Here is a 24,438-nt window from a genome sequence, read left to right as displayed (position 1 = left end):
GTTGAAACGCTGCTAACAGTTCGAATATTTTAAACTAGAACCGACCCATGGAAAATCAGTTGAGTACATTTTTATATTTACTCCACCAATCATCGTGCAATTGAGTTTATTTCATTTAAAATTTATTATTTTCATAAAAAAAAAAAAAACTTGCCCAAAAGGGGAGGCAGGGTGTGGGTAACAATTCATTTACCACAATGGACCAAAGCACAGATGACATCTTCTCATGGCAGATCTAACTCCTGCTGTAGAAAAAACCAAAAATAAAATATTGAACAGAATCAATCAATGATACACTAGTTGAAAGATTTTGTCTACAGGGCCAAAAAGGCATAGGTAAATCTATAATTAAAAAAAAAAATAGAGAGAGAGAGAGAGAGAGAGAGAGAGAGAGAGAACTTCAAAATGTAGGAGCTAGTCGTTTTGGACAATACAGAACATTTACTGTTTTGATGGTAATGTGCAGCCCACGTTTCCATAATGAATTCCGTGGTGGGTCAATAGCGCAGCAAGTCAACCAAATCAGTTTCCCTTATTGTGCGGATGCGGGGCAGCATCGCACCAAATCTATAAATGGCAATAGGCCGCTGCACCTTTTCTTTCTTTTCCATACTTTGAAACTGATAACCAATTTGTTGACCATCATAATTTACATTCACTCCTCCTGCCTTCTCTAAAGCCAAAAATCTACGCTACACACCTGCTTGTCGCTTGTCACGTACGCCAAGATCTGCGTCAGGGGAACCTACAAATGAATACATTTCCCACAAGGGGAAAAAAAAAAATCAAAGGATTAGTCATTTCATAACAGGCAATTTATTTAAAATATTCCACTAGTAATGACTCCTCACAATCTGTTCTGGAGAGAATATTTGGTTTTTATATACATAAATTTAGCAGAATAGTTCATATGAACCTAACTGCCATGCAAAGGGAGGGGAAACAAACCATATTAGCAACAGAAGTAATCCTAGGATCTATTAACAAACAAACCATATTAGCAACAGAAGTAATCCTAGGATCTATTAACATACTTATATAGCATGATTGGTTTGTGGAATGAAATGGATCAAGGAATAAAATAAAATTTTGAGAGGAGAACATGATGAAATCAAGTAAAAAATTCAGTTCCATTCCCAAGTACCAACATATCTAGACCTAAGGATGTCACCATAAAAAAAGTGCAAGAATATGGTAAACTACCAGAATATTTTCTGAAAACAAAAATTATTAAGAAGAAATTATCTTTGAGTTCTACAAAATGGCTAGATCGAACAAAAATTTAAAGTTTTATTGTAAGACATGCAAAATGTAATACAACTAAGGGATTTCAATTTCAATTTTTTTTTTCCCTTTCTCACTTTAGGTTTTATGAGTTGAGAACATCAACTCTGCCCACAGGCAAGTTCGTTTGAGTGCGCATTCGGTTACAAGCCCTATTGCCACAATCCAAGTTTGTTCACGGCATTGTGTTTGTCTACGAACGCTTGGTCTTGTGAGCATTGGATGGGTTATGATCCTGTAAACAGTAATATAGGTTTTGTTAATTATGTTAATTCCTCAATGTAGAATGGGAGTATGACTCAAGAATTTTGATGTTTACTAATGTCAAAACTAAAATAGCATATAAAACTCTTTTAAGGGGGAGTTCATCGGTCTTGCAAAACTCACTAGCATTTCGTAAACATATTTAGCCTACTTGCCTTCCTTCTTCCTTGCTAAACATATGTTGGTTGCTAAACATATGTTGGTTACAAAGATATGAATGAATAACGTTGCTTCAATGTTTACCACATCCTTGTCATTAGCCTACATGAATTGCTTACTGCTTCTGCTTACTTTTCATTGAATTGTTGTGAATGTGTTGTGATAAACCATGGTATACTTTGGCTGATTATTTAAGCAAGAGTGTTTTAATTAGTACTGCATGACCCTTCACAAGGTATAAAGTGTTCAGCCCGTGAAAGTTGGTATCAGGGCTAGGTTAATTACTACGTGAATTACCACCGTATTGGATTGTGTGAAGCACTGGTAGGAGACAATGTCATTTAGAGGTGCAGGTTAAAAAAAGGGCAGTCCGATGCACAAAGCTTATGCTGGGTCCAGGGAAGAGGTGGACCACAATGGGTCTAAATGACAAAGTTTAAGACAAAATGCTGAGAGAAATTTGTGTATTATGGCATCTCTGAGTGTTCAGAAGGATACAAATTGGAGGGTTGAGAAAGGTAAGGAGGAGACGAAATGGGATGATGTGTCCTATAATGATAGTGATGAAGCTAGTGAGGTTGGGTTATAAGGGTGGTTTGCTTTTGCGTGAGGATCAGCCAGCCAAGTACAATATGGATGAACATACATTCAAGGCTGGGTTTTATAAGCAATAGAGGGGGCAACTCTATTGCATTTCAAATGTGGGAGATGTATTAGTCACCAAGAATGCAACTCTCTACCTCTCTATCCCACTTTTAAGTCTTCAACTCAGTTTTCATTTTCCAGATCCCACATTCCACACCAGGAGATGAATGTTTTATGGGTCTTCCCTTTTCCTATATAAGCCAAGTTCCTATTCAATTGATTATTATTGTTAATGTATTTTTCTATCATTTTATAATTTGTATAGGAAAGTAATAGCTAAATTAGCCAGTTAACTAAATAAAATATTTTTAAAATATTGAAACTTAAATCGAGCCTATTCACAAGCCAAAATGAGCTTGAAAATTGGGCTCAAGAATCGCTCGTATAGATCATAAACGAGCCCGGACGAGCTCTTGATGAGACAAGCTACCTAGTCGCTCATGAGGCGGTGGTTCGTTTGCAGCCCTAGTCTTGCCCCCCATTAACCCCTTCCACCAAACCTCTTTCAACTCCTCTATCAATCAATCAACTTAAAGCATCAGCCACAATAGTGAAAAGGAAGGGGGATAGGGGATCACCTTGCCTCTGACAGTCAGACCCTTAGAAGAATGAAACTTTAGCTTCCCCATTAACTAAAACAAAAAAGACCATAAACACATATCCACTTCCTCCATCTTCCACTAAAGCCTTTCCTATCCATGGCTCTATCCTCCCCACCACCCCCCCCCCCCCCCCCCCAAAAAAAAAAAAAATGGAAGAATAAGAAGAAATTTCTCAAAGTTCAATTTTGAAACCAAACCCCTCTTTTTACTTATAATAGCATCCTCAACCACCTCATTGGCCACCAACGCAAGCAGAAGCTTTCTTAGAGTCCAATTTCGAAACCCACCAACGCAACATCAAGGATTTGTCTTCGACCAATAACAGCACTCTGATTATAGGAAATGGTATCCACCAAGACCGTTGCTAATCTCTTGGATAAGGACTTCAACTAAAATCTTATAAACACTAGTGACCAAACTAATAGGTCTAACATCATTAAATCTAGTAGCACCGTCTATTTTAGCGACCAAGGTAATAAATGTGGAATTAAGACTTCTACCAACCCCCTGTCATAAAAGAATTCATGAAAAAGTCTTAATAGGGCACATTTCAAAAGTCCCAATGATCTTTAAAAAACATCATTGTAAACCCATCTGATTTGGAGCTTTCCCTTTATGTATTTCAAACATAGTGCCATTAATCTCTTCCACCTTAAAAATCCTCTCAAGCAAATATGTTTTGCTCCTCAAGATAGGGCACCAATCCAACCCCTCAATCATGGCTCTTCCTACATCCCCCTCAAAAATCAAGTTCGTTTAGAAGTTTGTAATCATACCACAGAGCGATCCAGTTCATTGGCATGATGTTTGGTGCAACCAAAGGGCCCTAAATGCTAATTTCCTTCCATCTTCAGTGTTGGCCTTAAAAGGCTTAAAATCTTGTTTTGATGATAACAAATCAAACAAACTTAACATATTTGGTAAAGTGATAATGTTTCAAGAAACAAGCATATAAGTTCAAGATCGAATGCTCAAAATGCTCACAAGCCTTATCAAAGGAGAAAGCTTATATTTCAAAGACAATCAAATGAAAGCTCACCGGATATTGAAGCTTGGATTTAACGAGAGATAATAGACAACTCTAATAAAGCTTGAAGTATATTGAGACATGAAGTCAAGATGGACTCAAAGAAATGGAAAAAGCATGAAGACTTAGTGCTTAAAGTGTTTACATTCAAGAAATCTTATGTAAGTATTTCATTCAATATCAATATGATTATATGAAGCTCTTTAGGGGACATTATAGACTTAAGAGACCAATTTTTGAAAACTCCGGAAAATGATTTTTAAAGTTACATTTGAGTTTTTCAAAAATTAAGGATTCAAATTATTGAAAAATTGAAAATTGCGAAAACTTGACTGCTCAGCTGACTGACCAGAAAGCCCTCTCGACTGACAATTTTTTAACTGAATTTATGCTCAAACAGAATGGACTCAGTCGACTGACCACAAGCAGAATAGGCCCAGTCGACTGACCCAGTTGACTAACCTGTGGAAATTTCAAATTTTAAACAGCAACGGGAAATTTCCAAAAATAAGTTTTTGAAATATAAACGTTGTAAAAACTTCGGAAATACTCCAAGTAACGTAGGAAACAAGGAATTACTTTCTAAAACTCTATAAATACTCCCTAGACCCAAGGATTTTTACACATCAAGCAATACAATCAGCATTCAAGCATTCATATTAAAAACTCTTCTAAAGCTCTCTCTTGCTCAAACTTTTGCTAAAGAATACTACTAATATTCTGCTGATCAAAAGCCTATGGTTCTTAATTTGCTACTGCGTTTTTAATGCTAAGAAAGAACCTCCAGTGATATTCATTCTTGAGCTTCATATTGTCTTTATTTGATATTTGATTTGAAGTATATTTAGTGTTGAATTGTTGTACTAATCTGCTCTGGTTTGAGAGTGTCTTTGTACACGGATATTTGTTTCTTATTTTGTAGACGATTCAGGTTCTTGAATCGTTGTTGGACCAAGCGTCAGGTATCGCTTGGAGAGGAAAGCTCTATCCTATTGAAGGAGTGACCAAGCGTGGAGTATCGCTTGGAGAGGGGGCTCCACCCTAAAGGAGGGATTGTAAAAGGTTTGTTCCGCTCGGAAAGGAACAATATAGTGGAATCCTTAGGTGGTCTTGACTAAGGCGAGGACATAGGTTGGGCATAAGCCAAACCTCATAAAAACTCTCGTCTCACTCTCTTTCCTGCTCTCTTTAATTTCCTGTTTATATTAACTGTGTGGTTGGATTTAAATTTTTGATCATATATACTACGTGGATTGGAAATTAAATAAACCAAGGTTTAATTCGGTTTTGGGATTGCGGAAACCGAAAGGGAGTACGTTGGTGAATCAATACTAATTGCGGAAACCATAAGAGAGTACGTTAATTGGTTAACACCCAATACTCATTAATTGAAAGCTTATTTAAAATCTGAGTTTTGGAAGTGTGCTGAAAATTGATATTGTGTTTCATATTGAGAAATCAAGTTCACTAATACAGGGTTATTATCAGCTACCTACATACATACATACACTCTACTTTGAGTTACTCAAGGTGCTGTAACTTTGAAAGTATTGCTAGAATCATTGTGGATTGTGTTATTGTGACTCTTATCTTGGTTACTTTGGTTGGATTGGTTTGTTGAATAATTGCTGAAAGATTTCTTGACTAATTTATAAAGCATTCAAAGTAAGCATACTTATTCATTAAGGTTGATAACTAATTTAATTATTCACTGTACTTATTGTTGTTAATCAATTTTACATGTGTAATTGTTAAAACTAAAGAGGGTTGAGAAAGAGTTTAATAAAAAGGATTTAAAGAAAATTTTAAAATCCCAATTCACCCCTCCCCCTCTTGGGGAATACACCTTAGTTTTCATTCAGCTTGTCTTGCAACAAGGATGCCCTCATCGGTCAACATCTTCAGATCTCAGATAAAAGTGATCCTCTGGAACATTCCCTTCATTATAAATGTTGTCAATTGGGAACTTGATCACCTCACTAACTGTTAGAGCAGTTTGTACAAATTCCTGTATCGAAACATTACCAATGAACCAAAATGTAACTTGAAGATTCAGTCAGATTTTTTTCAGGGAAACTCCCCAATGGGAACAAATTGCAGCAACCTCCCTTTGAATGAGGAATCACATCCGGAAGACAGCAGCCCCCACAACAACTACTTGTCTTGCTTGGAAGTCAACACACAGGAATATTTTAACCCCAATGGGAACAAATTACAGCAATCTCCCTCGGAATTAGGAATCACATCTGGAAGGCAGCAGCCCCACAACAACTGTTTCTTGTTTGGAAGTCAATGCACAGGAAGGTTTTAACCCCTGACAGCCTGCAGAAAAAAGGGGGCTGATCCTCGCCAACAGGTGTTTTCTATGTATGATTGATGCCGAATCAGTCAACCACATCCTCCTGCACTGCCCCTGGATTAAGAAGCTTTACAGGATGGCCTTCTCCTTGACCAAGTAGCATTGGGCCACTGGCAGCTCTGTTATTTTTCTCTTTGGGAGGGGGAGAGAGTTTTGGGCTTGGAAAGGTATTCGAGCCACCAAAGAGAAGAGGAAAGCTTTGACTCTCCTCCCTCTTGCCATTTTTTGTGTGCTCGGAAGGAAAGAAAATACGAGAGCCTTCCAAGAATCAGCTTCACAGCTTTAGATTAGTAAAGATCACTGATTTGCTACAGCTACCAGCTGGCAAAGTGGGCAGTTTTGAATGATCATAATGTAATTCTTAATTTTTGTGACACCTTGCAGAGTGCATGATCCTTGCTCTGTTTGTGTACTGAGTTGGCATCCCCTTGATGCCCTATTAATAAAGTTATTTTTGCTGATAAAAAATATTTTAAAAATGAATAAATAAATAGAAAGCTATCCACCACTTCTAACATAGCTTCTTGCAACAAAACAACATCAGGGGAAAATCTTACCTAATATCTCCTTAATCTTTTGAAAGTCAACCACATTACCTAATCCTCTAAAGCTCCTAATCAGAATCTCCATGCTAACATCTTACAACCCCCACCTATCTTCCCCTATTCCCCTCATTATTTTATATAAGAAGCCAATTTTTGCAATTCCTTTTCAACTTTCTTTCTTTTTCCCTCATCACTTCTAGGGGATGAACTAAACTTCAATTTTTGCCCTAGAGGATTAAGTAAATTACAACTCAGTTTATCTAAAAACTCTGTGGGTCAAGGGTCTAGCTACAGAACCTAATACTCTCTGGCAAAGCAAGTCATTCCTTCCAAAAGAGTCTTCACAGGTAAAGGCAAAACACCATCTAGACCTAAAAAACTCACTACAGGTATCTGGAAATTTATGCTTGATAGGAGAGGCAAAGCAAGGAGACACAGAATTACCTGAAAGGATACCAACAGCTGCAATTACTTCAACCTCAAAACTGCGTTGATTTATATGATCCACGAGAAAATATATACCATGATAATTAGAAGAAGAAGAAAGATTAAGGTCACCTACACCCTTTTTTTGGATCTGCTTTCTATGATTCCCCCACTCCATTGTTAGCTAGACAAACCACATCTTCCGCCAATAGGAGTTTGTTTCATCCTCATACACATCATCCAATTCCTGATCGTGATCACCCTGCTTCAGATAGCTTAACTTCTCCGGAGCTAGAGGGCATACCCCAAATTCATTGCATTCTGGAATTTCTTCATAATGCATTAGATTCATTATTTTCAGGCTTGAAACTTCATCACTCTCTGTAATTACTATCTTCCCCTTCTCTGCGCACCTTGAATTTAGGTAACCATCCTCTCCTGAGTTAGCATTCCCAAAAGCATCTTGTGTAAAGTCTCTTTGCCGGGTTCGGACTCTTCAAAATACCAGAATCTCTACCAGCTCTGATTGGCAAAATATCCACCAGCTCTCCTGATTTCCTCCTTGTGCTCGCCGAAGGATCTGAGTTCTTTTCTCCATGATGCTTGGCAGTGTGAGTTCTGTCCCTTCAGAACCATCTTCGAATGAGCCTTTGTTAGAAATGAGTAATGGGTTCTCATCATTTAAAGCAGGCCCAACTAAAGAGGGATTTAACAACCCGCTTCCAATTTCGAAACACTGAAGGCCCAAAAGAAAAATTCATGTGTCTAGCCCAACTAAATTCCATCAAGACTTTCAACCCATTATGTTTGGGCACGACTCAATGTGCCCTTCTATAAAAGGCCCACCCACTGTCTTTGAATTTTAAATTATTCTTAGATCTTCCAATTCTTCCAAAACCAGAAGTGTATCTTCCCTCTTCGTTTGCGAATGTTGGATTAGTCATAAACCTTCCTCTTTTAGCACAGACAGGATCCTGACGATTGCAAACTTTCCCTTCACCGAAACAAGCAGAACCCTTCACCAGAAAATTCCGAAGAATTTCAGGCTATGAGCCAACTAGAAACCTTTGATTTGCGCTCGATTCTCTCCTGCTTTGATCCTTTGGATGTTTTTCAACCCACATTACCCTTATCACATCAAGCCATAAGTCCTCTTTCTACTTTGATTCGTTGATAACATTGCATTCAACTCAAAAAGAATAGTGGAAACCCATCTGTTAATGTAACTGTAGCCACGGCATGCAGCAATCATGTAAAGTAACTATGAGAAGGTTTAGGGTTACGGATTGCAGTAGCATAGAAAAGATAGGCAGTTTCTAAGAGAATGTTCAAATTGATGGAGGCTAGGCTTGAATATCTTTGATGCAAGGTTCTGGATATGGCTGGCATTGTGATTGAAGCAATTCTAGTTGTGACAACGGGCAGAAGGTGCAGAGAAGTGATCTGGATGAATATCTCTGGAAATGATTGCTGATTTAGAGGCGAGTTTTACCGAAGACATGATCACAAAGGGGATAGGTATGTATTAAGGGACTCCGATGGAGAAAATTAACAGGAGGGATTCATGCTCATTGACTGTATTTCAATCTTATAACAGCATCATCACTCAACAACCAATTAGAGGAAGCACCAACACAATCTGCTTTCTCTTTCATCACTAGCCACTTTGTCGCAACATCTTGCCATTACATATTGATGTCTATTACCATCAAGGCAAAGCAAAGTGTCACGGTCCGACTATTTTCACACCATTGTGAAGGGCCGTGCGGCGCTAGCTAAAGCACTCTTGCTTAACTAGCCAGCCTATCGTTTACCAACATTCATCCACGAAGCACTTTCATTAACATTCATTCAGATAGCAGCGGAAATAGTAATCAATTTATAAAAGTCGTGGCAAGCAAGTAGTAAACATTGAAGCAAACGTAATTCATTAACAAATCCTCCGTTGACATGTTGTACTTAGCGAGGGAGGCGAGTAGACTAAGCACGTTGACAATTGCTAGTGAGTTTTACAATGACTGATGAACACTCACCCTCACCTAAAGAGCTTTCTGGGCTATTTTCACTCTGGCACTAGGAAACATCAAAGTGACCAAGGAGTCATACTGCTTTATTTGGCTTACAATGAAATAAATACCAGAAAATAACCCTACAATAGTATTTACATGATGGAAACCCATCCCAAACACACGAGACAAGCGGTCACAGGCAAGCATAATGCCCTAAACAAGCTTAGCTCGTGACATTCTCCCCCACTTATGCGGTCAACGTCCTCGTAGACTTTGACACTAGGTACACTTCAACTTCGTCTACGAACAGTTGCATATCTTCCGCAGAAACCCAGCTAATTTCTTCGTCACCAAGGCCTTTCCACTTCACTAAGAATTCCTACCGCTTCTTCCTTGCAGATGTGAACTCTCTGTCTGCAAGGATATCTTCAACTTCACGTCTGTCAGGTTGCACTGTACTCACTTCTGCTCTGGCTAACTAATTTCTGCTTAGATCGTCAGTGTCGGCGTTGTACGGCTTGAGGCAGCTGACGTGAAACACAGGATGCACTTTCATCCAAGTCGGAGGGTCGATTTTGTAGGAGACCTTCCCGACTTTGGCCAAGATGGGGACTGATCCTTCATATTTGCGAAGTAGTCTCCTATCTCGTCCTTATAGTGACCTGACCTGTTCAGGATTAAGCTTAACAAGCACCAAGTTACCTACGTTGAAGTGCTGTGGTCTTCTCCCTGATCTGCCCACTTCTTCATTCACTTTGTAGCTTTCTCTAGGTAGGCTCGGGCAATCTCAACATTCTGTCTCCATTCTTTGGTAAAGACGTACGCCCTAGGACTCTTTCCTTTGTACGCCTCATCCACTGTGTGAGGTAACAGCGGCTGCTGGCCTGTAACAAGCTCAAAAGGACTCTTCTTGGTTGTGGAGCACTTTTGGGCATTGAAACAGAACTGAGCCACATCAAGTAGTTGCACCCAATTCTTCTGGTTGGCATTGACAAAGTGGCGCAAGTACTCTTCAAGTAGCCCATTGAATCTCTCCGTCTGTCCATCTATCTGTGGGAGATAACTCGAAGAGATTTCTAGTTGTGAACCGAGGATTCTGAAAAGTTCTATACAGAAGTTGCCGGTGAATCTTGAGTCTCGGTCACTAACAATGTCGTGGGGAACACCCCAATATTTCACAATGTACTTAAAAAACAACTGTGCTGTCTCCTTTGCCGAACAATACTTTGGTGCAGCTATGAATGTACCATACTTCGAAAACCTGTCTATAATAACAAGTATAGACCCTGCGTCTCCCACTCTGAGCAGGTTGGTGATGAAGTCCAATGAGACACTTTCCCACGGTTTGGACGGTACTGGTAGGGGCTCCAACAGCCCAGCAATTTTCCTCCACTCCACCTTGTCTTGTTGGCAAGTGAGACAAGTTCGAGTATAATCAACCACATCATCAAGCATGTGTGGCCAATAGTACCCCCGCTTCAGTAAGGCCAAAGTGCGCTGCCATCCTGGATGTCTGGCCCATGTGGTATCATGACATTCCTTCAGCAAGGTCTTCCTCAGATCACCCGCTCGTGGCACAAAGAGCCAGTTACCATGGGTCATCAGTAATCCATCTTCCATCCAGAACTGTCGTGTCTTCCCTTCTTCGGTAAGTTTCATTAAGTTTTGCGCAACTGGATCTTTGGCTAAGTTCTCCTTGATGCGCTCCCGCATCGTTGTGGTAACAGTACGTGAAGTCAGATGTGCTACCATTTGTAAGGCCACCATTTCGGCCTTTCTACTCAGTGCATCCGTGACTTGGTTCAATTGCCCCGCCTTGTGCTCAAATGAAAAATCAAATTCTACCAAGAATTCTTGCTATCGGCCTTGCTTGGGTGTCAACTTTGGCTGTGTGAAGAAATGGCTAACGCCTGAGTTATCTGTTTTCACCACAAACCTTGACCCAAGTAAGTAATGCCTCCACACACGGAGACAATGTATCACCGCTAGCATCTCCTTCTCTTGAGCTGTGTACTTCCGCTCTGCTTCACTAAGCTTACGGCTTTCGTACGCAACAGGGTGCCCCTCCTGTACCAAGTCTCCTCCAAGGGCAAAGTCTAATGCATGTGTTTATACCTCGAAGGGTTTCATGACGTCCGGAAGAGCCAATACCGGATCTCTCATCATGGCATCCTTCAAGTCATCAAAGGCTCCCTAGCACTCCTCTGTCCAGTTCCACCCATGACCCTTCTTTAGTAGTTCTATCATAGGGGCCGTTCTCCGTGAATACCCCTCTACAAACTTCCTGTAGTAGTTGGCAAGGCCAAGAAAGGAACGCAACTCTTTTACTGTCGTTGGGATCTTCCATTCTTGAATTGCCCTTACCTTCTCCATATCCATTCTGATATGACCTTGTTCAATCACATAACCAAGGAATTTGATGCTCTGCTGAGCGAAAGAGCACTTCTCTTTCTTCACATATAGACTGTTCCCCTTCAGCCTATCGAACACCTTCCGCAGATGCTCTTTATGTTCCTCTAGAGTGGAACTGTAGACAACAATGTCATCCAAGTACACCACGACAAACTTGTCAAGGTACTCGCGGAAAACCTGGTTCATCAAGGTACAGAATGTTGCAGGCGCATTCGTCAACCCGAATGGCATCACCAAGAATTCATATGCCCCATACCGTGTCACACAAGTAGTCTTCGGCTCATCCCCATCAACAATTCTCACATGATAGTAACCTGACCTCAAGTCAAGTTTAGTGAAGTACTTGGCGTGACTCAACTGATCCAATAAATCAGCAATCAACGGAATAGGATACTTGTTGCGAACTGTCAACTTGTTGAGCGTGCGGTAGTCTACACACATCCGCAGGCTCCCATCATGTTTCTATTGAAACAACACCGGTGCTCCAAATGGTGCTTTGGAAGGGCGAACATATCCTGCTTCCAATAATTCATCAAGTTGCTTCCTCAATTCTGCTAACTCTGGAGGCGTCATTCGATATGGCCCTTTTACAGGTGGTTTCACTCTTGGAAACAACTCGATCTTATGCTTCACTCCGGAAAAACTTCCTTGTACTCATCCAACATTGCTTGGATGGTTGTAGGCACCAGCTCTTTGCCTACTTTTTTATCTACCACCATCGTGGCTAGATATGTCTGTTCTCCCTTCCTCAAACCTTTCTTGAGTTGCATGGCTGAAAGGAACTTCCCATCGTCTCCTTTTGTTGCAACAGATTGCACCATGCATGGGTGATCTCCCATTAGACATAGGGAACCAGCCGAAGGCATCAGCACTGCTTTCGTTCCCCTTAGGAACTCCATTCCCAAAATGACTGGAAAGTCATCCAATGGCACTGCTGTGAAATTCACATGACCTTCCCACTGCCCAAGCTTCACAGTAACTTGCTTGGCTACTCCCAGAGTAGGCTGGGCTACAGAATTAACTGCTTTCATGCGCCTTATATCCTTCTCTAAGGATAAGTTGAGTCTCCAAGCTTCTGGTTGCGAAACAAAGTTATGGGTAGCCCCGTTATCCACCATAGCGCAGGTGCTTTTCCCATTGATTCTCAAGTCCACAAACATTAGCCCTCTAGCTCGTGTAACATTTGGGGCTTTCGCCTTCTTTTCCAATGCGCTCACCTGCCGCATTGCACCCATCCTTGGGGTCTCATCTTCTTCCCCATCGTCTTCCAGTGCCTGTTCGGCAATGAAAGCCTGTAAAGCATTAAGTGATGCCTTGTGAGGGCACTCAAAAACTCTATGAGGACCTCGACACAAGAAACACTCAAGTTTACCCTTTCTCTTAGGTGTGTTGAACCCTCGAGACAACGAAGCTTCCTTTGAGGTTGATGCTTTATAGTCGGCTCCCCCACTCTTGGATTTGCCTTCCTTGAAAGACTTTCCATTGTTTACCTCTCTGCCAGATCCTTTGGAGGAAGTGGTATTCTCCCTAGCGTAGTCAGTCAAGCGTTCTGCAGCAGCTTGTGCGGTAGACAAGTCTTGAACTCTTTGTCTATGAAGTTCAGTCCTTGCCCACGGTTTCATCCCCTCTAGAAAATAGAACAACTTGTCCTTCTCCGACATATCCCGAATATCCAACATCAAAGCAGAAAATTGTTTCACATATTCCCTGATCAACCCAGTATGCTTGAGGTCTCTCAGCTTTTTCCTTGCATTGTATTCAACATTTTCAGGAAAGAATTGGGCCTTGAGCTCTCTCTTCAAGTCCGCCCAACTATCAATTACACAATTTACATTTTCAATGTCATTGTACTTAGCACGCCACCACAGTTTGGCGTCACTCACCAAGTACATGGTTGCAGTATCCACTTTCACCTGTTCTGAGGCCATCCTCACAGCACGAAAATACTGTTCCATATCAAACAAGAAGTTCTCTAACTCCTTAGCATCACGGGCACCCATAGTAGTTAAAAATGCGCCTGAGGCGCACCTAGGCGCGAAGCGCAGTGTGGCAACCAAGCTAGCGCCTCATCCTTCTTCAAGCGAGGTGATCTTCAAGAGGCTGACTCTCTAGGCGCAGTGAGTCGCGCCTTGAAATTTTCGAAGCTGTTAAGAAATAAAACATAGCCAGAACCAGCCCCAGCCTACTTCCAGCAATCCAGCCTTCGACAGTTCAACTTGCACCAGCCCAAGCCCTTCGCCTTCGACCCTTTGAAGCAACACGAAACCAACAGGAGAAGTTCGTCTTCGACCAATCGATCCTTCAAAGCGGTACGAAACCAGCAGGAGCCCTTCGTCTTCGACCCTTCAAAGTTCAAACCAGCACAAAGCTTTCATCTTCGACCCTTCGAACCAACAAGAGCTCTTCATCTTCAAGCCTTCAAACCAACAGGAGCCCTTCGTCAGTTCATCTTCGAGCCTTCGAACAAGCAGGAGCCCTTTGTCATATAGAGGTTCTTCAGTTCTGCTGCCTCTTGCCAGCTGCTTCGTCTTATAATAGTAACTAGCATTAAGCTCTAAGTTAATATTATATAATGTGTAATTAATTATGTAGTTTAATGCAAGTTCATACTTTATTTTGCTGCTGTTTTGTGGAAATGCAACATACAAACTATACATGTTTCTGGAATATATTAATATATAACATTTTTTACTGAATTTAGCTACTGTTTTATTGTACTCCTTTATTTTGATATTGAAGGTGCTTTTCGGCCTTTTATTTCATTTCTAATTTGAAGCTTGAAATCTTGTATGCATAATTACTTGTGTTGAATTATGTTTGTTTCACTTGGAACTTGGTACTTGGTTGTCATAATTAGATGGACTATTTTGGAATTTTAAATTCTAACATAACTATTGATGTGTTTTTATATCAATTATCCACCAAATAGGCATTGTACACAATTTTAATAATTGTGCGCCTCACGAGCCTCGCCTTCATGAGGCGCATAGCCTTCACTTCACGCTGGGCCTCGGTGCGCTTTGCGCCTTTGACTACTATGCGGGCACCCCCATACGTCCTGGGTTCAGGTAACTTGGTCTTACTAACTCCTGGAGTGTTGGAGTTCCCCATAGCAAGAACCATCAGATTCACCTTTGCATCCAGATCAGCCATCCGAGCCTGCAAAGTTTCCACAATGTGGTGAAAGTCCTCTAACATTTCACTTGTCAAACTTGCTTGATGCTGCTGTGATCCCATCACTTCATCAACAAGTCCCCTTAGTTGAGCCATCTCGTTAGCCATATTGTTGGTTGTCTCTTCAACCTGTGCTTCTAGTGCACTAAGTCTTTCAACATTGTTTGGTGCCATGGTCAATTACCAAAGCTTCCAAAATCCCACAATGAAGGTAACTAAATTCTGAGCCTTGGCTCTGATACCAAGTGTCACGGTCCGACTATTTTCACACCGTTGTGAAGGGCCGTGGGCGCTAGCTAAAGCACTCTTGCTTAACTAGCCAGCCTATCGTTTACCAACATTCATCCACGAAGCACTTTCATTAACATTCATTCAGATAGCAGCAGAAATAGTAATCAATTCATGAAAGTCGTGGCAAAAAAGCAGTAAACATTGAAGCAAACGTAATTCATTAACAAATCCTCCGTTGACATGTTGTACTTAGCGAGGGAGGCAAGTAGGCTAAGCACATTGACAATTGCTAGTAAGTTTTACAATGACTGATGAACACTCACCCTCCCCTAAAGAGCTTTTTGCGCTATTCTCACTCTGGCACTAGGAAACATCAAAGTGACCGAGGAGTTATACTGTCTTATTTGGCTTACAATGAAATAAATACTGGAAAATAACCCTACACTAGTATTTACATGACGAAAACCCATCCCAAACACACGAGACAAGTGGTCACAGGCAAGCATAATGCCCTGAACAAGCTTAGCTCGTGACACAAAGGCCATCATTGGTGTTTTTTAGAGTTAGATGGAGTCATTTAAATAACCCTTAACCTTTTCCCAATCTCTTAAGCCCAACCTTAATCCTAGCTGGTACAGACAACCCAGATCCAGTAAACCAAGCACTTTTAGAATTCAAACCATGCACAAACAGAGCTCCAAACCCAACTCATTCCTCAGGAAAAAATAAATAAATAAATAAATTGCAATAAGGACCAATTTGAACCCATTACTGAATAAGTGGCAAAGTAAATGGATAGGAATAACCAAAAGGCAGATGAACAAATCACGCTCTCATGTTGTTGCTCTCAATTCTAAAATTTATCTTTCGCAAAATCAATTTGATTCTAAAATAATCATCATTAAATGCATTTTTCGTGCTATCATCATTTGACATGATTCAAACAGAATCATAGAAAACAAAAAGTGACTGTGTGTACTAGCACCACCCCTAGCACTACAAGCCAATTCATCTTCAAAGTGCAACACTAACTACCATGCAATCTTCTATCAAGCTAAATTCAAAATATTTCTTTCCATATCACTAGTGAAGGGAATCCAAAAGTGTTATTTTATTTATTCAACCAAGTTGCGAACATCTTTGCCTCAACGTGCTTCAATCTTGAAGAGAAGACCATTCATCTATTTGGTGGCTTAACCAGAAAATCAGGGCTGATTTCTCAGGTAGGCTCCCGAAACTAAGTGGAATCTCATGGAAAACAAATTCATACCCAGTCAAAAATGAGTGAGCTACATTCCAAGTTGTCCACATTAGCTCAATATGATAAAGAATTAAAGATGCGGATGCATATATGCTTGAATTTCAAAAAATTGGTTGCTAGGTTCTGCTTTGAGGAAGATGCAAACAACGGCACATTATTCAGTGCACTGATGGATTTTTTATGGAATTCAAATCAATTGCATGAATTTGATTCAATTAATCAAGCCAATGCTTTTGCTAGGGATGAGGGATGCCAAGAAAATGATACATACCTAATAACTTGAATGCTACAATTGTGGTCAAAATGGGCAATCTAACCATAATTTACTTAGAAAAGTCAAAACTTGAGAAAGTCATTACAATGAGTAGATTGTGGAAGTAGTTGAATATTGTGAGGACAATGGTGAAGTGGGTAATGTTGTTGGATAGCAAGCATGGGCTATTAATGGCGAAGTGCTTGCTTGAACTCAAGGTTAAGTTCTTTCTCAACAAGGAAGATTGAAGCAGTATGAAAACACAGCAATAATTTCAATTTTTTTATTTAGAATTTTTCATTTGACCATCATTTTCAACTTTTTTATTTTTAGATTCTACGATACTATTGTTTAGCACAATGGAATTTGAGTTTCTTTAGGCTCCTAAAATTATTTTTTCTTGCCTCCAAGCAATGGCAACTTATAAAGGACCCTCTGTTATGATTTCATTTAAATGACAAGGGGGGAAAGAAAAAGTTGTGCTGGACATTAGTCCTACAACACCATGTAGGATGGATATATACAAAGAGCCATGTTTTCAATGACATACACATGGCCACAATAGAAACTTCACTTTTCCAATGCTCCTAGAATAATGGAAAATTATGACATCTATTTTTATTTTATTCACAAAAAATGTAACTGTCAGAAAAGAAAAGAGCACCATAATACTTTATTGAATTTCCTCATTTTTAAACAAAAAAAGGTGATATGTTGAGTACTGGTGCAAGAGCAAGACAAAAGATATGAGTGTATGTGACTTGTGTACATGTTTGTTGTGTTGTGCATTATGCATGTCCCATGTTGCATGTCCCATCTAAATGAATTTTTGGAAATATCCAACCAATAAAAATGGGCACTTCACGAATTAATATGCTTCTTGAGTGACAAGGGACACCCACTTGGGGTCATGTTTCATCTTTGTCTAACAAATTAATAGCCAAAACATTATGGTGTACAAGAAAGTTGCATCAATATTCGTACTTATCACTGCCTGCATTTTTTACCAATGACAATTTTTAATTAGTCATCCCAAATTGAGGAACGTCACTTTGATGCTAAATTTTATTATTCAATCACAAGGTTTTCCTTTTTGAAATGCTTAGTAGCATGAATCCTTAAATAGCTTCTCTATTACAACAACTAATTAACTCACTTTTATATAGTTTTTAATTCATATAAACAATTATAAAATAATATTTTTCCACCTTGATTGCAATGTCATTATGCTTCAATGTGTTGAACTGCTGTATAAAACAATATAAGAACAACAAAAGACAAGCCTTAGGTCCTACTAGGTGGGATTGGCTACATGAACCCTTTTCTACCAATTCACACAATCAAGAACATTTTCCTCTGTTACCTTTAGAGCTATTAGATCCCTCTTCACTATCTCATTCCATGTTATTTTAAGTCTACCCCTACCCTTTCAATTACCAATAACAATAACTAGCTCACTCCTTCTCCTTGATGCACTATTTGATCTACATTTCAAATGTCCAAACCATCTAAGTCGCCCCTCCCTTATCTTCAATCGGTGCTAGGCCTAACTTATTACAAATATATTTGTTCCTTAGTTTATTCTTCAATGCTATACTACTCATCCACCTTAACATTCACATTTCAATAACTTTTACTTTTTGGATATGTTGCTTCTTAGTTGCCCAACATTCTAATCCATAAAGCATCGCTAGTATTGTAGGCTTTTAGCTATCCTATAGAACTTTCTTTTTAGCTTTAAGAGTATTCTATGATCACACAGCACTCTTGACGACTTCCCCACTTTAGCCAACTTGCTTTATTTCTACATACTACATCCTCTTAAATTTCTCCTTACGTTTGCATAATAGATCCAAGATATCAAACCTGCTAGCGCTATTAATTGTCTAACCACCAAGTTTGATCTTTTTGCCAATATTACCATGGTTGAAATCACAATGCATATATTATGTCTTACTTCTACATATCCTCAAATCTCTAGACTCTAAAGCTTCTCTCCATACTCTAACTTAGATTCTACTCCACTCCTACTTTCATCAATCAACAAACAACATACACCATGGCATCCCATTTTGGATACTCCTAGTGAGTTCATCAATCACTAAAGGGAAAAGATAAGGGCTCAAAGCAAATCCTTGATATACACTTACTGTGATTGGAAAATCTTTGGTCTCTCCACCTACAATCCTAACGCTAGTCGTTGCTCTATCATATATATCCTTAATAACATCAATATACCTACTGCAAACTCCCTTCTCTCTAAAACCTACTACAAAACTTCCCTAGGCACCCTATCATAGGCTTACTCCATGCCAATAAAGACTGAAAATCCCTCTTCTTTTCCCTAAACTTTTCCATTAATCTTCTTACAAGATAAATAACTTCTGTAGACAATCCCTCAAGCATAAATCCAAATTGATTCCATGACACCCTCATTTCTAACATTATTGTGTTTAATTACCCTTTCCCACAGTTACATCATATGAGTCATAAGTTTAATTTTGTGATAGTATGACAATTTTGAATATTACCTTTGTTTTTGTATATAAATATTAATGTGTTCTTCCTCCATTCATCTAGCATTTTCTTGGTTTTTATATTTTTGTTGCAATTTTTGTAAAAAACTGTATCCATTCTCCCCTAGACCTTTCCCAACTTCAATTGGGATATTACCTAGTCCTATAAATTTCCCACTTTTCATTTTTAAAGGCCATCTTAACTTAGTTACTCCAATTTTTCAAATAAAATATCACATTGTTTGCCTTTTCCTCATTTGTCACTTACAAATTTAAGCCTTAAATCTAGTTTTCATTAAATAACTCATTAAAGTATCTTTGTCATCTCTCTTTTATGTCTTCTTCTTTAACCAAGACATTATCATCCTCATTCTTTATACATTTTACATTTCCTAAGTCCTTGCCCTTTCTTTCTCTGGCTCTAACAAGTTTAAATATGTCGTTTTCCCCTATTGTATAAAATAGTGGTTTAACTATTTGAAAGTACCATCAACTTAAATATAGGAAGCACCACTACATTAAGCAAAAGATAAAAGCTAGTAAGGATTTAAATTTATCAAAGAAGAAATAGAAAGAAAAAATGGAAGTACATAGCGCATACAGAAATATACCATGCGGCAAGCCCACACATAGCATGCGATCCATGTTATCAACACGTCGTTGTATCGATTTTAAAAGCAAATTCAATGATGCAACTCTCTTTCTAACTCCAGAAATCTTGGCAGCGTGCTGCATAATGAATGGCAGGGGTGCATCTTCTAATAGTTGGTCTAGCTCTGCCAACATACATGATCAAATTTTCCAAGTTAGAGTATCAAACAGTGAGACAAGAAAGACAGAAAGACAGATGCCCTTGACTGCCAATCAAACATGACACTCTATTCATAAGCCAATGTTCACCCAGATAATAATAATAATAATAATCAGTGCAATGGATTAGGGGTTGCTCTTCTCCCACAGTTTTTTCAGTCAAAGTTAATGAGGAACCTTAAGTCTTGGTCTAACGCCCATGGGGGTGTGAGACAATGAATAGAAGGGTAAGCTCTGATGAATGATGCCATTTTTTTTTTTTTTCTGTATGAGGAAATGAGGATCATAGGAGCTTCTCTGTTGTGTTAACTATTTTGCAAAACCTTAGGACACTGGTATTAGAATTAATTTGTCTGAGTGAGACTGAGCAGATTAATTTTGAACCAGCTGTTCTTTCCCATTTAGCTTTGGTGGCAGGCCGCATTATACTGGATTGGCATCTTACTTATCTAATCATTCCCTTAATGCAATAGCAGTCTCATTTTTTCTTTTTCTTTTTTCTTTTTCAATGAGAAGGGGACTAGTTGTTGGATTGAATTCAGAATGAAATTTTCAATTATGAATCGTTTAATTTAAAACAAAGTCAAGAAGCCCCCTACATTTACCTTTTTCAAGGTGTATAACATCCAGAGCATTCTTTGCGGATATCTAGTGTTACGTAGTATTTAGAAATTAGAATCATAGCTTTAAACACATGAATTATGTCACGCAAGGAATATCAACTATCTTGTACAAACCATACCAACGGAAAGTAATGCATAAAATTCGAAGGGAAAAAATGAAAATTAAAAAAAAAAAATCACAAACAAATCAGCATTATGCTCGATAGTCGTTCCGCAATTGTAATGTACAAGTATAAACAAACGAAATTACAAACAAAACTAATGCTTAAGAACCAACAAATTGAAAGAAACGGAAATAAAGGAGAAATTCTAAGTTTGACTTAGTAAGGATTTGAAAAATAAACAAATAAACAAACAAATGCGGACTTACCTCTCGTAAGACGATCAATGGCGAAAGAGAGGTTGTCCTGGCTTGAAATAGCATCTTCAGCTCTGGAATCGAAACCCTTAATCACGGAGACGAGCGTGGAAGAAATACCCTTGGCCAAAGAATCAACAGAAGAACAAGCGGTGTGAGAAGGAGGATCATTAAGCTGTTCGGTGTTCGGTGCAGTCGTAGGAGCAGCAGCAGCAACAACACTTTCATCTGCAGAGTCAGAATGTTGATCCGGCGTCGGTGACTTATAATTACAATGATGTGGGACTTGCCCGTCGGACATGGCTGGGCGGAAGGTTACATCAGATGGGAGAAAGGCAAGACGAAAGCTGTGGTATGGCAATTAACAATGTACAAAAAGGGAGCTGTTGAGAAGCTGAGAGAATGAGCTTAGGCTTGGGCACCGGGAGAGAGAGAGAGAGAGAGAGAGAGGCGTTAGGGCTGTGAGCTCACCGCCGTCGCACCAGATAGCCCCCGCCACCAGCTCTCGACCGGTCTCAATTAAGATCACTTTTCCCCCTGCGGCGCCACCGCTCTTCCATGGTCCGACTTGATCCGCTGCGGCTAAAGCCTAAACCTGCTCATGGCCATTTGCATTTCAAATGAATTAGGCTTTAAGAAGATTTTGAAATACTTCTCCAAGAATTAGGTTTTATTATAAGCCAAATGCACCAATTCAAATATAAGTAAAAAGGAAGGCTAAGGTCGCAAATTCGAAAAAACATAATAGTGAAGGTTGTGGATGAGTCTCTATAAAGAACATTTTTAACCTTTTGAGTAAAGAATGTACTTCTAAGGCTCACAAGTCTACTTTCGAATTCTTAGGGGTCGAGGGAAATGCATTTACAACTCTAGGAAAAATCTAAAGGTGGAAGCATCAAAGACATAACCAAAAGATGAACGAGACTTATATAGCCTCATAGTCTCATGAATGAAATGTTCATTTTTATTGGAGGTTAACACTAATGGATCACACAAAAAGTGAAACACGCTATTGTACAAATAGAGCAACCTCAGCCAACTCTAAAGGTGCAAAAAAAAATTTGGAAGATGATATTTTAAGCTATCATACTACAATAAGGAATATAAGAAATTAGAAACTTCCAATGAAGATGTCCATATATGTGGATCGAGATCCGGCACCTTGACAAGGATGATAATCCAAATAAGCTTTTGTGGTCTTTATTTGATATTTAAAGTTCTACAAAATTGTCACTAACCTTTTAATTAACCTAGGTGTTGTTAGGTTACCCAATTACTATCAATTAAATAGTCTCTAAGTTTAAACTAAGTCTAAGGAACAAATAGTCAAGGTTTGGCGCAGTCAATGTCCAGTTTTGAAATAAGGTTATACAATGGAAAGGTACTAGTGCCCCATATACACTTGTCTTACAAATGGTACCTAATTAGCCCAATATATCTCGAGATTTAAATTTTAACACATCAATACTTTGATTCTTTCCTTTTTAGAACTTATCAACCTTCTAAATAGTGGACAACCCTACACAAGATACCCTCACCTTGAGAGTCATAAGAGCATGCATAAGATACAACTCTTGGATATGTCATCAAAATGATTTTAAAGGTGGTGATGTTTTTGGTGTCAAACTACCCACCCATTAAATATTGGGTGGCCTCACACAAAATATATCAGAAGGAAGAAAAAACAACAATAAAATGATAGAAAGAAAAAAAAAATGGATATCTACTTGAGCTACAATTGGATGATGCAGAGAATAAGTATGTAATAAAGAGAAGAGATGTGTTTCTTTGGCTATAATTTGGAAAGGGTTAGATGCAGCCTATATAGGTTCCATAGAGGAGTAACTTCCAACTCGTTATTGCAGCAAATTAATTGTATTTGACCATTCAAATATTACCATTAATATCTAACCGTTGGAGGAAATTAAACAAAATAAAATTTGTTGAAAATAACACCAAGAAAAAATTGTTGCCATTAATCCAAAAAATAAAGAAACAAAAAATTCTAGAATTTAAAACATCTTTAACAATCCCTCATGTGTTTCAAATTAAGAAACAAAATAAAATAAATAAATAAACAAAAAACAAAAGTAAAGCAAAGGTTGGGCAACCATGAAAAGTCATGCATAGGGTGACAATACCTTTCAGTTGGAATTGCACTTAGAGAATGTGTGCTATGAGCCACAAGAACTTGATGAATTTATAATCTTGAATCAACATCTTTTATTGTAACTCTATAAACACGCAATTCATGTAATATTTTTAAATACAAGGCTCCTGCGGGTTGGTACGAATAGGTCATGCACCATACTAGATTTACAAAGATCAATGATATATATACTAGATTTACAAATATTGTATTGAAATAACTTGGAAAAAACTATACTAGCTTTGAGCTTGCTAAAATAATACTTAGATGCTTGCCAAAAGAGTGGGAGGTTAAGAAGACCACCATCGTAGAATCAAAGGACCTACAAGAATTTCCATTGAAAGAGTTGCTTCTATCCCTCTTAGCACATAAGATGGAGACCAAGAGGACAACAGAAGTAAGGGGCATAAGAAAGATAGTTGCACTTAGCTCTAATTAAAATAAGGAGGAAGAGATGATAGTGATGAAGATATCATGCTCTTAGCTACAAAGTTCAAGAGGTTCCTCAAGAAGAAAAAGAAGAAGAAGAATGAAAAGAAAGGAGAAACTAGCAAAAAGTATTCAATCATTTTATGTGAGTACAAGAAATTGGGTCCACATTTGACATGATTGTTTAACTCAAAAAAAATAAGAGAATGTTCAAGAAGAAGGCCTTCAATGAAATATATAAGAGGATAATGACTCTAATTTGGACTCCAACTTTGAAGTTGCAAACATTTGCCTCATGGTCATTGAGGATAAAGAGGAGGTTTGCTTGAAGTCAAAATCAAGGTCAAACAAATGGTTCTTAGATAATGGATGTTCAAGGCACATGACCGGAGATCACACCAAATTTCTCACTCTCACCAAAAAAGATGTAGAAAGTGTCACCTTTGGAGATAATGGAAAAGGTACCATTATTGGTATTCGCACCATGAGTAAAAACAATTCACTTGTTATTGATGATGTGCTACTTCTTAGAGGATTAAAACATATATTGAGTATTAGAAAATTATGTAATAAAGGTTATCTTATTATATTTTATTTTGATGTGAATAAAATATATAATCAAATAATATTTTAGGCCAAAAGGGAAGAAAATGTATATGTATTTAATTTGAATGACCTGATTTATCAAAATGTTATATATCTTTTCATTGTAAATAATGAATCTTGGTTGTAGCATCATAAATTAGGTCATTGTAGTATGCATACTCTATCCAAACTTTTGAGAAAATAATTAGTTAATGGAATTTCTAATCTTAGATTTGGGAAAAAAATAAAATAAAATTGTGAATCATGTCTATTGTGGAATGGAAATGTCGAGTGACCTCCAAAGAACTTTTTGATCA

The 24,438-nt window shown here is 38.6% G+C and overlaps 1 protein-coding gene across 2 annotated transcripts; it reads right to left on the bottom strand.

Annotated features, from left to right (window-relative positions):
• Positions 1-253: 253 nt before the first annotated feature.
• Positions 254-21,843, bottom strand: LOC131145021 (uncharacterized). 2 transcript variants are annotated; one of them, XM_058094049.1, is made up of 4 exons: positions 21,747-21,843; positions 20,971-21,553; positions 19,779-19,943; positions 254-745 (listed from the first exon to the last, which is right to left on the bottom strand). In XM_058094049.1, exons 2-4 carry the CDS (start codon positions 21,257-21,259, stop codon positions 693-695), a joined length of 507 nt encoding a protein of 168 aa, XP_057950032.1. In that variant the 5' UTR covers positions 21,260-21,553; positions 21,747-21,843; the 3' UTR covers positions 254-692. The 2 variants fall into 2 exon arrangements, with proteins under 2 accessions (XP_057950032.1, XP_057950031.1); XM_058094048.1 differs by having other exon boundaries at positions 20,971-21,843.
• Between the last annotated feature and the right edge of the window lie 2,595 nt (positions 21,844-24,438).

Source organism: Malania oleifera, chromosome 12 (assembly GCF_029873635.1).
Source record: "Malania oleifera isolate guangnan ecotype guangnan chromosome 12, ASM2987363v1, whole genome shotgun sequence".
Classification (NCBI taxonomy): domain Eukaryota; kingdom Viridiplantae; phylum Streptophyta; class Magnoliopsida; order Santalales; family Ximeniaceae; genus Malania; species Malania oleifera.
Note: the sequence above shows the minus strand (reverse complement) of the source record. Positions and strands in the feature narration are given on the sequence as shown.

What these genes read in the sequence shown, in the direction of transcription:
- LOC131145021 (XM_058094048.1), bottom strand. Translation starts at nt 21,259, where the DNA reads ATGTCCGACGGGCAAGTCCCACATCATTGTAATTATAAGTCACCGACG. An exon ending in CATTGATCGTCTTACGAGAG is followed by an intron (nt 19,944 to 20,970) that starts GTAAGTCCGCAT and finishes GTATGTTGGCAG; the next exon opens with AGCTAGACCAACTATTAGAA. An exon ending in ATGTGTGGGCTTGCCGCATG is followed by an intron (nt 746 to 19,778) that starts GTATATTTCTGT and finishes ATTCATTTGTAG; the next exon opens with GTTCCCCTGACGCAGATCTT.